This window comes from Lampetra fluviatilis, chromosome 9 (genome assembly GCF_964198595.1).
Source record: "Lampetra fluviatilis chromosome 9, kcLamFluv1.1, whole genome shotgun sequence".
NCBI classification, from domain to species: domain Eukaryota; kingdom Metazoa; phylum Chordata; class Hyperoartia; order Petromyzontiformes; family Petromyzontidae; genus Lampetra; species Lampetra fluviatilis.
Window position 1 is genome coordinate 12,576,335 of NC_136283.1, and position 14,003 is coordinate 12,590,337.

Here is a 14,003-nt window from a genome sequence, read left to right on the forward strand (position 1 = left end):
GCTTCAAATCGCTTTAAACTATTGTCATTGTAGTGCGTATTTAATATGCTGCTGCACTCTGATGTTGTAGGAGAAAACATTTATTAAAAAGTCTATTTAATTAAGTAGAAAGTGTTGTCTATATTTATTGAAAGTTTGCGCATTTTGATGTGACGTCACATTTCTCAAACCCCCCCTCCCCTTGTCACACATCGTCACAAATGTCTGACCCCCCCCCCCCCCTAGGTGCGTGACGTCATTTATGGACGGCCCCTTACACACAAAGTGCTTGCCGCAGATGAACCACAAATCCTTGCTGATCTCATCAAGGAGCATAAACCATCACGCGAAACTCCGGTTATTCCTCGCCGCGGCTTTTGGATGGACATCGAACAAAGTCGGTCGCATCATCGCAGGCTTTCACATGCGCTTCTGTGGCCACCTGGAACGCTCTTCCTTCCGATATTAGGAAGCCACTGGAGCTTACGCACTTTTAAACCTAGATTATAAACGTATTTCTTGCTGTCCTTCCCCGCACCTCTGATTAGCACGGTTGGCTACGTACGATGCGAAAGAGGTTCAGCATACGTACATTCCACAAGGATGGCGGGGGAGAAGCATTTTCAATCTTGGGAAAACCTAATTAGATGCATCATTGGTTTCGTTTGAGTTAGGTCATGTAAAAAGGTGTCATCGACTCTCCTCCGACCCGAAAGAGCCAAGTAATAAAAGTGTCACGTAAATGACACGTGCAAAATATATATTCCTGCATCAGCACGCCAGTGCGTTGTTGTGTTGGAGAGTAATACATTTGGCACGTTCGATTCACCGACACTTGTATTCTTTGGCTGTGTCGGGTGGCGGAGGGTTGACGACACACATTATTTACACGATGACCTAACCCAAAGAGTCCAATGATGAATCCCATTTGTCGTGAAAGCCCTACTTATTAAATTAATTAGATAGCTTTTTTAATTGACAACAACAGTGCCACAAAAACACCTTCCTCGTGTGTGGTGCTACATAAAAGGTGAGCGACAAAAAGACTTCCAACATCTGCCACGCGTAGAGAAATTTAATGTTTTTATTTCCGAAACGAAGCTTAATGTGGCATTCGCTAATCCATGCATTGCACTTATTGCAAAAATCGATCCTGATCTTTGTTTGGTGTGAGCGGTAAGGTGTGGCATGCACCTTTAAACACTCCATATATTGCATGAATCAGTTATTATATAAAACGTAAAAATTAACAAAAAAAATGTATTCAACAATTATTGATATGAGTATATCAGTAGTCGTGCCGGCTCACAATTAACCTTTAAAACGTTTTATTTTAAACATAATTAAAGTAAGTAAAGCATTACACATTCCCTTATTGCATTAATGCTCTTTTAAAAAGCAGCTGAGCATATTAACCCCCGACGTTCAGTTAGTTGGGCATATAATATAATATTCTAAGTAAATTGTTAAAACTATGGGGGGGGGGGGGGACACATTTTAAAATTACCTTTTAGCTTATATAAAGGTTTTCTTGAGGTAAATGGTCAACAATCATGATAGCAGTACATTTTTGTTACATGCAAAATAATTTACATTCCCAAAATAGTCGGCTTTGGGTTCAGTGGTTGCATTTGTGGAGTCTGTAATGTACCATTTAAGACTAATTCAAACGTTATCACGTACCATATGGTACCCAACACGCACAAGAAACCATCCACGATGTGATGTAGCGATGAAATCAGCTTAGATGGATTGTTGCAACGTCGGGCCATGAGGGATGGCGATGGCTGAAGGAGACATTCATTCTGCAGTGGAATCATCATAGCTGACGATGATGGATTAGGCTTTACCTCCCCCACCTAAGAAGCCTAAGGTATAGTAATACAATTTCCCATAAAATACCTGGGAAACCACTACTGAGCCTTAATAATCTATTATCGGAGGGTACTGCATTGGGATGTTTGACAAATACCATATGACGTTGATAATGTTGAATGATCCATAAGCAGCAGTTAAAATACAGTGTTTTGAGATAGGTATACAGCTTAGCCATTTGTAACACATATGCCACCGCTGGGCGAAGATTAATTCGAAGTTCTCAAGAGTTTAATGTTCTATTTCTGAATGAAGATATATTCACCAACACATTTCCCCGGCATGCACCAACATTTTGCATTTGAATGCCCAAGAGAAAAATAATTGCAAATGTATATTCTGAGCATAAAAAGCAGAGCGTGAGAAACATGATTTACAGACTTAGTGTCATACCTGAATAATACATTCATGTGTTATTTGTAGCCAGGAAACACCACAATGACGTGGTTAGTAGCTACACAATCAAACATTTAATACACATTATACCCTTTTCAAACCAACTGAAATCTTTGTTTCTACTAAACAATGCAATTTTCAAGACCCTACTCCTATTTTCTGTGTTGACATCGTAGTTTAACACGCCGGGCATGTGTGCTGTTGAGGTTCATGTGTGCGATGCCATAATAAGTGCTCGCTAACAGCACTTGCCCGAACAGTCTGTGTAAGGCTCCCCGTATGGATCGTTGTCTTCGTCATGAGGGAGCCTTGCGTCGTCCGCCTTTCGTCCGTACGGCGAGCTGCCTCCAGTCAAGTCCTGCCCTTGTGCCATGGGGGTTGTGGGGACATTAATAAGAGCATCTCTGATCAAACACGCACATCTCTCAGAAAAGCATGCTCTTGTTTGGGTGCACACGCTCAATCACAGTTAAATTGCGTACGTGTTCGCTGGTAATTCCAGATGTGAAAAGTGGGACACATGCATGATTATACAGGTAGGAACAATATGTTCCACACTGCCCACCAGGGATTATTTGTCTGTCGTGCATAAATATATATATAATATAAACAGCTCTTTGATTGGTGGAGACCTACTGCCGGGTACGGAGAGGGGAGGTGCCTAAGGGAGGAGGGTCAGGGGAGGGGCCTAAGGGAGGGGGGGGGGGGGTAAGGGGAGGGGCCTAAGGGAGGGGGGGGTAAGGGGAGGGGCCTAAGCAAGGGGGAGGGGCCGATAGTGGAGGGCGCTGGCTACCTGGCTGGCTGCCTGGCTACCTCAAGTCAAGTTATCTTTATACAGGTAGGAACAACAGGTTCCACACTGCCCACCAGGGATTATTTGTCTGTCGTGCATATGTGTCTGTCGTGCACGAATGCGCTGTCCAACCAAGTTCCTACCTGCCCACTCCGAAGGAACGTGTTATGGAATATAGCAGAGGGCCCATATGGCTCTTGAGAGCTTCAGGAGCCCTCTACTCGACCCATAGGCGCCCTCTACTAGTGCTATAGGAGCCCTCTACTCGACCCATAGGCGCCCTCTACTAGTGCTATAGGAGCCCTCTACTCGACCCATAGGCGCACTCTACTAGTGCTATAGGAGCCCTCTATTAGAGCCATAAGGGACTGTCGACTCGAGCTACAGCACTGTATGAGGGGCCTCTTCTCGAGGGAGCTCTCTAGAGCTCTGTAGAGCTCCCTCTAGTGGAGACCGTTCTGCCAGCAGTGATGTGAGCAAGACTTGTCATGGCTGCACCATTACCTTGACCTAACTATACAAATATATAAAAGGGAAATTTGTGAATATGTGTGTCTGTTCAAATGTTTAGCATACTTCCCAACATGCAATAAACTTGAAATTTGGCATGTGGGCATTGCAAAAAATATAAAAATAGACTTTTGTATTTGGGGGGGGAGGGGCGCAATAATGGATATATTTTGCACGGCAAGTGAGCGGTGACGTCACATCTGTGATGTCACCCGCGTTACGCAGTGTGCCTGCTGACGTCACCCTCCGTGTAGGCCGTGTATTAATCCAAGACAAGAATCCAAGTCTCAGGCGAAGCCGGGGAGCAAAGCTAGTATGTGTATATAAGGTTTTTTATGAACACGTTTAAATGAAATTGCCAAATTAACACGCCTCTTCAGTGTTTCATGGAAGGTGGGTACAGGACCTCAAGATTGGCAAACTGGGGTCGTGGTTCCCATAAAAAAAAGGGAACCAGAGGGTGTGCTCCAACTACAGAGGGATCACACTTCTCAGCGTCCCAGGCAAAGCGGATGCCAGAGTGCTGGAGGAGGCTCAGATTCAGGAGGAACAATGTGGATTCCGTCATAATAATAGGGGGTTTTCCCCTTTTTTCTGGCAACAAAACTGAGACCTTTTTACAAGGATTCATGTCTGCATTAACCACAATACTTGCAGTAAAAATGCAAACAAAAAACACACTCTGATAATATATGCCTTGTCCTTGAAACTGATTGGTCCACACCAAGGGACGGCTTTCTTTTGAGCCTCGACCTAATTGGTGCTCGACCAGAGGACGCCAAAAGGCGTACAGCTCAAAAACAATGCAACATCAAAGTAATAAGGGCTCGGGGTGAGCATCTACATCATTAGACCTCCTTTACCAGTACCAAAATATAATAATAGGGTTTCCCCCCTTTTTGGCAACAAAACTGAAACCTTTTTATAAGAATTCATGTGAAAAAAGGGGAAAAACCATATTATTATATTTTGGTACTGGCAAAGGAGGTATAATGATGGATTCCGTCATGGTCGTGGAACAATGGACCAGCTCTTTTGCCTCTCACAGATATTTTAGGGGTCGTGGGAGTATGCTTATCCAGTCTACCTTTGCTTTGTAAACTTGGAGAAAGCATATTACTGTGTTCCCCGCAATGTTTTGTGGGAAGTGCTGCGGGAGTAAGATGTACCAATGCCACTTGTGTGCTACCCGGTCCTGCTATTCCCGAAGCGAGAGCTGTGTCCGTATTCTTGGTGTTAAATCAAAGTCGTTCACTATGGGTGTTGGACTCCACTCATCTTTGTGATGTTCTTGGACAGAATATCAAGAAGCAGCTGAGGTATGGAGATAATCCAGTACGGGGGCATAGAGGTAGCGTCGCTACTTTTTGCAGATGTCATTGCCCTCTTTGCCTCGTCAGTCTGTGATCTCCAGCGTGCACTTGAACGGTTTGATGCCGAGTGTGAAGTGGCTGGGATCAGCACCTCCAAATCTGAGGTCATGGTTCACTCTCGGGAGATGATGGATTGTGCTCTCCAGGTGAGGAGGGAACAGCTGCCCCTAGTGGAGGAGTTGAAGTACCTCGGGGTCTCTTTCGCGAGTGATGGTAATTGGGAGCGGGAGATCCGCCGGCGGATTGGTGCGGCATCCGCGGTGTTGTGGGCGCTGTATCGTTCCGTGGTAGTGAAGCAGGAGCTGAGTTCTCGAACAAAGCTCTTGGTTTACCTGTCGATCTACAGTCCCACCCTCACCTATGGCCATGAGTTTGGGTAATGACTGAAACGATGAGATCGCGGGTACAAGGGGCAAAAATTAAGTTTCTCCGCAGGATTGCCGGGCTCACTCTCTGTGATCGGGTGAGGAGCTCGGTAATCCGAGAGAGCCTCAGAGTCGAGCCGCTGCTCCTCCGGATCACGAGGAGCCAGTTGAGGTGGTTCAGGCACCTGGTCAGGATGCCCCCCGTAGACTCCCCCTGGAACTCTACCGGGCATGTCCCACTGGGCAAAGACCCTGAGGCCAGCCCAGGACACACTAGTGGTACTGTGTTGCTTGGCTGGCCTGGGAACACCTGGGAATTCCCCAGGAAGAGCTAGAGTCTGTCACCAGGGAAAGGGAGGTCTGGAGTGCCCTACTCAACATACCGCGACCCTCACCAAGGCAAGCGGATTGAGAAACGAATGAACGAACGAACGAAGGACGAATGAACATTCGTGGCCATTGTGAGATGTCATGTTCCTAAAGACACATGTGCTCTTTCCAAAGCCAGGGTCATGCTGGCATCATGGTTGAAAATGAAGGCTTAACGATTACAACCATATGAAAGCTTTAATGCCACATGATAAGCATTTGACTGGCATAGTGCTCGTATATATTCGTGCCAATAGCAGGAGTGCATATGAGAGAATACGAACAAAATGTCCCTTGCACTGGTATCGTGCAAAAATAGCATGTGAGTGGACCAGTCAGCCGAGTTAAAATTTGAATTTTTGGAGAAAGATGTTGGTACTCTAAAACATGTCAAGTGGTAGCATCATATGTATTTGGGTACAAAGCTTTTATACGTACCGAGATGTGGTCTCAGTGCGATCCATTTTCATGGATGAGCTTTGATTCCTGGGACACATGAAAACAAGGAATTCGGAAGTTACGAAGCAAAACACAAACACAATAGTGCGGTCATCTCACATGATTGTAACCATCAGGTGAAATATTTCAACGGTTATTCTTAATGAAAAGAAAATTACGACAGTCACAAATAACAGGGAGACTCGCCTTTAAACGGGAGTGATTTTGGCCGCATTTATAATTTAAATCAAGTGGCAAGAGGTTAATAATAATAATTGCATTGTCTATAATAAAAAAAAATTAAACACGTGGGCAAGTCTTGACAGCCATGATAATTATATTGTCCGATTTTCAAACTATCATCATAATCACGAGTCCTGTTGTGCAGTTAATTGTTATTTCCTGGAATAAAAAAAACCCGTGAAATAACAGATTAAATATTTAAAGTTCTAAATTGATTTGCTGTTATTCATTAAGTCAATGCTTTGCAATATATTATTTTGCAATAATTGATGGCATGGTAATCACATGCCGCTGTTTTCATAATTTATTTAATTTGTTAACTGTTTTTGACGTCACTTTCAATGTGTGCATTATTAGCATTATACATTTGCAAACTTGCAATGATTAGGAATACTTATGGCAAGCTTAATTTAAGTGAATTGCAGTTGAAGTACAGCAAATAGATTTGACTACACACAATGTGCATTGCATGTGCAAAAATTATGCCGTGATCGGCTTCCTCATCATTTACACATTTGAGGTACGTCATAGCGTCAAAAAAAAATACAAGGACCAAGTTCTGGGAAATCGATGTTGGGAAAATTATTGAGTAGTGAAATGTAATAACGTATCGTGACAAACTCTATCGCAGCAGCACTCGGGCACAGTAATAGTGGGAGGATTCTGGTGGTTTTTAGAAGTTTATCCTTCTCTAGGATCTATTTGTTCATCATAAACAGAAGACACACAATACTCCCTGCGGGAGGCAAGTGTGCACAACTCGCAAAGTACACCATTAAATCCGAATGTACTACCTCCTGTGAGTTGAGAGCATATAAGGAGCAGTTCAAATAAACAACATGAATGCCCTGAGGATGCAATGGTCATGATGACCGATGCAGAAAATGGTCCCTCTTAGAGAAGAGACAATGTCTTTTCAAACCTTTTAAAACAGTCTGCCTCAGCATCAGACCATGCTTTCCCACCTGATGATGGGCGCTTGTGTTGCGCCTGAAACGTCGTGATTTATTTTATTTTATACCTATGTGACTTTACCGAAAGAATTAATAGATTTTTAACAATGTTGAAAGTATTTTTGCATCAGCTCTGTCTATACTTAAAGGGAGGGGTTCACAATATATTTGTGTATGTTGAACTTCTTTCACATTGAACATAGCAAAACGTGCTAATCGGAGGTGCGGGGGGAAAAAAAGTCACGCGACATTTTTTCATATATTGTAAAATATATATAGCTTTTAATATATATTCATTTGTATTAACCTGTGGCAAGCCATATTTTTAGGGCATATTAAACGAGTGCTCCGAGGGCGGGAAAGGAGCTTTGTAAACATAATACAATGTGTTGCTATTCACGATTTACCCTTGAGAAAACCGGCCAAATTTACAAAAGCATTGTCCAAAACGTGGAGACCCAATCTGCAGCAAAAAAGGGGCTCATATTCTTGGTTCTTTCGGTAAAGTCACGTAGAAGGGAAATAATAAAATAAAACAATAAAATTCTCACGACGTTTCGATTGCAACACAAGCAATCATCAGCAGGTGTGAAAACCACAGCAAGAAAATTTGATGATGATTGCTTGTGTTGCAATCGAAACGTCGTGAGAATTTTATTGTTTTATTTTTATTATACTATTATTTGCCTTCTACGTGACTTTTCCGAAAGAACCAAGAATATGAATCCCTGCAGTCACGAAAGCTTTACATCGAAAAAAGGGGCTATTTTAAAATATACAAACTCTCCCAAACGCTTACCCAAATTTTGTAAGCGTTACAAGATCCACGCATAAGCATGCTTTTCCTTTCTTCTTTTACCTCGTCGAGCTGCTATATATGGACTGTGGAGTGCCGTTAGCTTGCACAATTTTAACAAAGAGATACCTGAGCCTGATGAGAATCCATCGTCAGGTTTTTAAGTGCCTTGAGAGTTGCCACCTTCTCTCCTTGAGTAATCTCTGTGGAAATCAACAAACATTGAAAAGTAAATTGTCTTCATCGCTCCCGCTTTTCACTTGTGGTGCTGGAATAAGAGCACACACAAAGCCCTTCTGGTTCATTCACGGCTGGGTAAGTACCACCCCACGTCCCGAGGGCTATTTGACCATACTTTGCCATGGTAGTCAGTGTTGGTGCATAGAAGACAGAGGAGGGTGCATTAAAACAATGCCTTTTGCTGCACTGCACTCTAATGACATAGCCCCGCAGCAGACACACATGTTTTATGCATGGCGGTTGCCTATCCAAGCTCTATTCAGCCTTTAACCGTAGTTGGATTCCGAGAAGTGACGAAACATCTGGCACATTCCGGTTGATTTGGCCATGCGCAAATAATAGCACAGTGTATTCAAATCCTGACCAGGATTGTTAACTCAGTCTATCGTACATCTTTGGCCGATACATTCACCAGTGGCCATAAAAAGCGGAAAGTGGGGACACTTTGACTTGAATGGTCCAGTGGTTCACAATAGTGCAGCATCTTCTTGGTTCTTTCGGTAAAGTCACGTAGAAGGGAAATAATAAAATAATTAAAATTAAACAAAACAATACAATTCTCACGAAGTTTCGGCCACAACGCAAGCAGCCGTCCTCAGGTGAAGAACAGGGCTGTCCTACTAATTTTCCAACAGCCCTGTTCTTCACCTGAGGACGGCTGCTTGCGTTGTGGCCGAGACGTCGTGAGAATTGTATTGTTTTATTTTATTTATTTTATTATTTCCCTTCTACATGATTTTACCGAAAGAACCAAGAAGATGAATACCTGCAGTCACAAAAGCTTTAAATCGGAAAATAGTGCAGCAGTTCAGTTCAATGTGTTTATATTAACATCGAGTGGTGTGAAACGTCACTGGTGTGGATGCTGCTGCCGCTGCTGATAATGAAAAACATCAGCAGCGACGTGTCTTTGTTGACAATGAAGTCAATGCTACGCAAAAATATTCAAGGGTAGGCAGTGCTCTATTATTATAGTTCCGCATTATAATTGCTATGACGTACATTTTTATGTATGCATGTATGTATGTTGAACTTCTTTCACACGTACGTAGCCAACCTTGCTAATCAGAGGTGTCGGGGAAGGACAACAAACTAAACACAAAGAGCAGTTCTAAAGAAATGAGTTTGTCAATCTAGATGATGATTTAAAAGAGCATAGCTCCAGTGGCTTCCTAATATCGAATGGAAGAGCGTTCCAGGTGGCCGCAGAAGCGCATGTGAAAGCACGTGATGCAGTGACCGTCTTTAAAAACAAAATTAAATTCTAAAAAAAAAAATTGAATTCTCAGTACCAAGCACACGCGTCTCCACTTGTCCCTCTCTTGTCCTTCTCTTGCAGAAGAACACCTACCCATGGGGCACGGCTTATCAGCAGCAGGCAGCAAAACAAGGAGCCTGATTTGTGGGTCTGAATGCTTTAAAGCATCATCCAATCAAGGCTGGGAGCTAAAATAAGCACGGCAAACACTTGTTTGCTTACAGAGCTGCCACCCTTTGAAAATGTACTTCCAGATTAGCTCTCCTCTGTGTGTGTTGGGGTTGTACCGCTTGTAGATCCCCTACTGGACACATGTGAACAAGAACTTCAGAGCTCATTGGATTCCTCCAGTCTAAATAAAGATTCTGACAAAGATAAAATATTCCGTTTTTCAGCTTCTTCACTACCTGAAGAAGCTCCCAGCACGAGGGGTGAAACGTCAGACATCACGCTGAACAACGCACGGCAGGTACACTGGATTGCAAATTTGAATAACTCTTGAATAACTCTACAAATATGATACTAACTTGGTCAATAAAAAATGCGAGTAGTAGAAAATACCCAAACAAAATTGCAGCAGCAAATTTGGCCAACTACCAAAGCACCTTGAATGTGCCTAATCTCAACGTAGCTTGGAAGCTAAGCAGGGTTATAATAATACTAATGTTTACTTTTTGAAAACATTGTCATTCATGCAAATTGCATCTCACAATCGCTGGGGGACCACAGGGAAGCTGGAAGGCAGTGAGGCGGTAACAATTGCCTAAGCTCTGCAGTCCCCTGTATATTTATGTTTTCCGTCAATGAATGAGTGTTTATCAATTTTGGAGGAAATGAGAGTGCCCCGAAGAAACACACACTTGCGAGGGCGCAGCACTATCCCATACGGGACAGATGATATTAGTACGCTGTGGCACCTCCTCAACATCCACAGGAAGGGCGTTTTGCAACTTTTGTGCGATCCACCATTCCTCACTGCCTTCAAAGTGTTTTGGTTTATAGGTGTGTACTACCACGGCTCGAGCCTGGTTCGTAACGTAGGTGACCTCGAGGCTTGTAGGATGTTGTGTGGGGTTTCTAGGTTTGGCCAGGAGATGACAGTGTGTGGAGGGTTTTCTCCAGGTTCTGCATTTTGCTTAAATCCAACACTCATTGTTGGTCATTACCAATAATGGAACGTTTCGATTTAAAGCTTTCGTGACTGCAGGGATTTATCTTCTTGATTCTTTCGGTAAAGTCACGTAGAATGGAAATAATAAAATAATAAAAATAAAATGATATATTTTATATTTTATTTCATTACTTTATTTTATTATGTTTTATTTTTATTATTTTATTATTTCCATTCTACGTGACTTTACCGAAAGAACCAAGAAGAATAATGGAACGCTTTTCCTTCTGATATTAGGAAGCCACTGGAGCTATGCAGTTTTACATCTATATTTAAAACAAATTTCTTGAGAAATGCTTTTTGTGTCTAGTTTGTCGTCCTGCCCCGCTCCTCCTATTAGCACGGTTGGCTACATCCGGTGAGAAATAAGTTCAACATACATACATACAATAACCAGGACCCTCTTGAAAAAGTAAAGTATCGGAATTCGTGAAGGCTTTTCTCGATAATTAATTGCCATTGTTAATCATTGGCTTGAGTAAGGGCATGAGACAAACTCGACTGTGGTGGACGTTGTGAGATGGTGGGGGCTACAGAGCTGTCAGATTGACAAATTCGTGGTTCAAAGGCCCTCTAGTGGCACGACGACGGCGCTTCTTCAGAGGCCCATCCAAAATCTGTTTCGTTACAAAGACAGCCGAGGCGATTTTAAATGTGGGTAGGGGGGAAAGGATATGTCAGATGACAAATAACTAATGTAAATACAAGTCCTTACATTGTTGTGTTCGCTCTCTGTTTCCAGACAAGTCAGAATCAAAATGACAATATTTATTTTATACTGGAGGAATCCGATGAGCTATCAAGCTCTTCTTTACAGATGTTCAGAAGTGGAAATTAGGATCATGTTGGGAACTCCCCACTGGTAGCTGCTCCCCCAATCTTCCCTGGCTGTAGAACTCCCTACTGGTGCCCCCCTCCCCTGGCGGTAGAACTCCCTACTGGTGCCCCCCTCCCCTGGCTGTAGAACTCCCTACTGGTGCCCCCCTCCCCTGGCTGTAGAACTCCCTACTGGTGCCCCCCTCCCCTGGCGGTAGAACTCCCTACTGGTGCCCCCCTCCCCTGGCTGTAGAACTCCCTACTGGTGCCCCCCTCCCCTGGCTGTAGAACTCCCTACTGGTGCCCCCCTCCCCTGGCTGTAGAACTCTCTACTGGTGCCCCCCTCCCCTGGCTGTAGAACTCCCTACTGGTGCCCCCCTCCCCTGGCGGTAGAACTCCCTACTGGTGCCCCCCTCCCCTGGCGGTAGAACTCCCTACTGGTGCCCCCCTCCCCTGGCTGTAGAACTCCCTACTGGTGCCCCCCTCCCCTGGCTGTAGAACTCCCTACTGGTGCCCCCCTCCCGTTACATTTGAAGATGAGGCTGCCGGACGGTCTTGATATATTTAAATTCCCAAGTGAAAATACATTTAATTAAAAACAACTTTCTTCTAATTGCCTTTGTTCCACTGTTACTTGTTCAATTATCTTTGTTCTTTCCATGAACGCCACCTTGAGTCATTGGGAAAAGCGCCTAATAGGTGCAAATAATAATAATTATTATTATTTTTATACCGTGACGAATTTAACCACTCGTCGCACATGTATAATACACATTTATTGGCCGTAAATAATGTGAATACATGCACCTTTGCACAGATTGTGCAGTGTTACGAGGTGCAGTTTGCATGAAGGATGCTACTTTACTATTAAGAAGGCAGTGGCTGTCCAGTGGAAGGAAAACTGTCTCTCATTGTAGGAATGTAGAAATGATCACAACAGAGATAGGTGATATCTCGCAATTGGCCCAGTGGTAGTGCAATTTGCCGCTTGTTGCAGAGGTTTACGGTTCAAACCCAATGGCCTCCCTGGTTAATACTGCAGGTTTATTAACTGTAAAAATGTGCGCCGTGTGCTTCCCAGTGGAAGTTAAAGATCTCACGATGTAATTTGAAAAAGAGTAGACCATGTGTGGCGACGTCATGGCCCAAATAAAAAATATACTCCCCCCCAACTACGACTTTTCTCAGTACATTGCAAAATCGCCCCCAACTGGCAGACTTGCTGGCCGTTGCTGTGTTCACCTTGTGCCTCACGGGTATAGCTGCCACAGGGCGCCTGGGGATGTACTCCATGGGAGGTGCTATTTTAACATTAAGGGATGATTATGATGATGGTGTTAGAATTTTTTTTTATTTTTGCTATTTTCCAAAAAATGTTCCCGATCGTGCCATCGGCTTCATGTCATGGACACAGTCTCCTTTCGAATTTCATGCAGAACAGTGCAGCCCTTCGTGTCGGAGAACGGCCCATGATAGTGGAGATCCCTGAAAATGACCTCTGGTCCACACACGGCAGCCGGCAGGCAGCACTCTCCCACCCGCTCTGCATATGAGAGTAATGTTCGTCACACGACAAACCGATTTTTTTTCTCAGATATAGAATTTAGCCAATTCAAGTGCAAAGCCGAATTGAACAGTTATGGGTTTTTTAAAAATTTGTTTTTGTGCAGTCATTGATGACTGGGATGAGACCATCATCAACTCACTACACTGTTGGTGATGTTTTAGTGGGGAAACACTCTGACAACATGTGTAGTGGCATAAAAGGGGTCACAATGGCGTTAGTGCCAACTACTGTCACGAAATGCACGTCGGGAGTCTCTCTCTCTGCCACCAGAATAGGGTTGACATGGAAGCGGGCCATCGGGGGCATCGTTCTGGTGAGGGTCGGACAAAGAGCAAGTGAGGACGTGATACTCTGTGTGAACCCGAGAGGGCACGTGACCGGGACAGGGTAGTTCGGGGCCCCGAAAGGGAGCTTGGGGGACACGTGATGAGGGCCGAGAAGCTTCTGGAGAGATCCAAAAGGGGGCGTGGCCAAGGGCGGGGCAAGGCCACGCTCAGCGGCATAAAGCCGGGGTCCTGAGAGCGATCGAGGCTCTCTGGGGGAGGTCGGCACGTCCTACGGTCGTTGCCCTGTTGGGATCTAGTTAACCGTTGTAACGTTGAGTGATAACCATGTTGGGGTGTTATAATAAACGTGTTGCCTCCAAGTTCAAGTGTGTGCCTCCATGAAGAACACGACACATGTAATGGGTGGGCGCCGGTCGAGCTGGATTACCCATGAGGATCTGGTCGATCTTGTTCACAGCAAACTTGGCGTCGTCCCTGTTGAAGCACATGGGCGGCTTGAACTTGAGCACGTTGCTGTAGGGCCCGTCTGCACTCAGCAGCACGTGCTCCTCTTTCAACCTGACCGACAAAACGT

At 44.2% G+C, this 14,003-nt stretch overlaps 1 protein-coding gene across 2 annotated transcripts in view; it reads right to left on the bottom strand.

Moving 5' to 3' along the window:
* Positions 1-1,049: 1,049 nt before the first annotated feature.
* Positions 1,050-14,003, bottom strand: part of LOC144934221 (ethanolamine-phosphate phospho-lyase-like) — a 45,705-nt gene continuing 32,751 nt past the window's right edge. The window contains exons 11-14 of one of the 2 annotated variants that reach the window (XM_078859827.1): positions 13,857-13,987; positions 8,220-8,293; positions 6,099-6,146; positions 1,050-2,608 (exon numbers count right to left, since the gene is read on the bottom strand). In XM_078859827.1, coding sequence (XP_078715953.1) covers positions 6,111-6,146; positions 8,220-8,293; positions 13,857-13,987 — 241 coding nt within the window. In that variant the 3' untranslated portion in view covers positions 1,050-2,608; positions 6,099-6,110. Of the gene's footprint in view, positions 2,614-6,098; positions 6,147-8,219; positions 8,294-13,856; positions 13,988-14,003 lie in introns of both variants that reach the window. The other variant, XM_078859828.1, reaches the window with a different exon arrangement.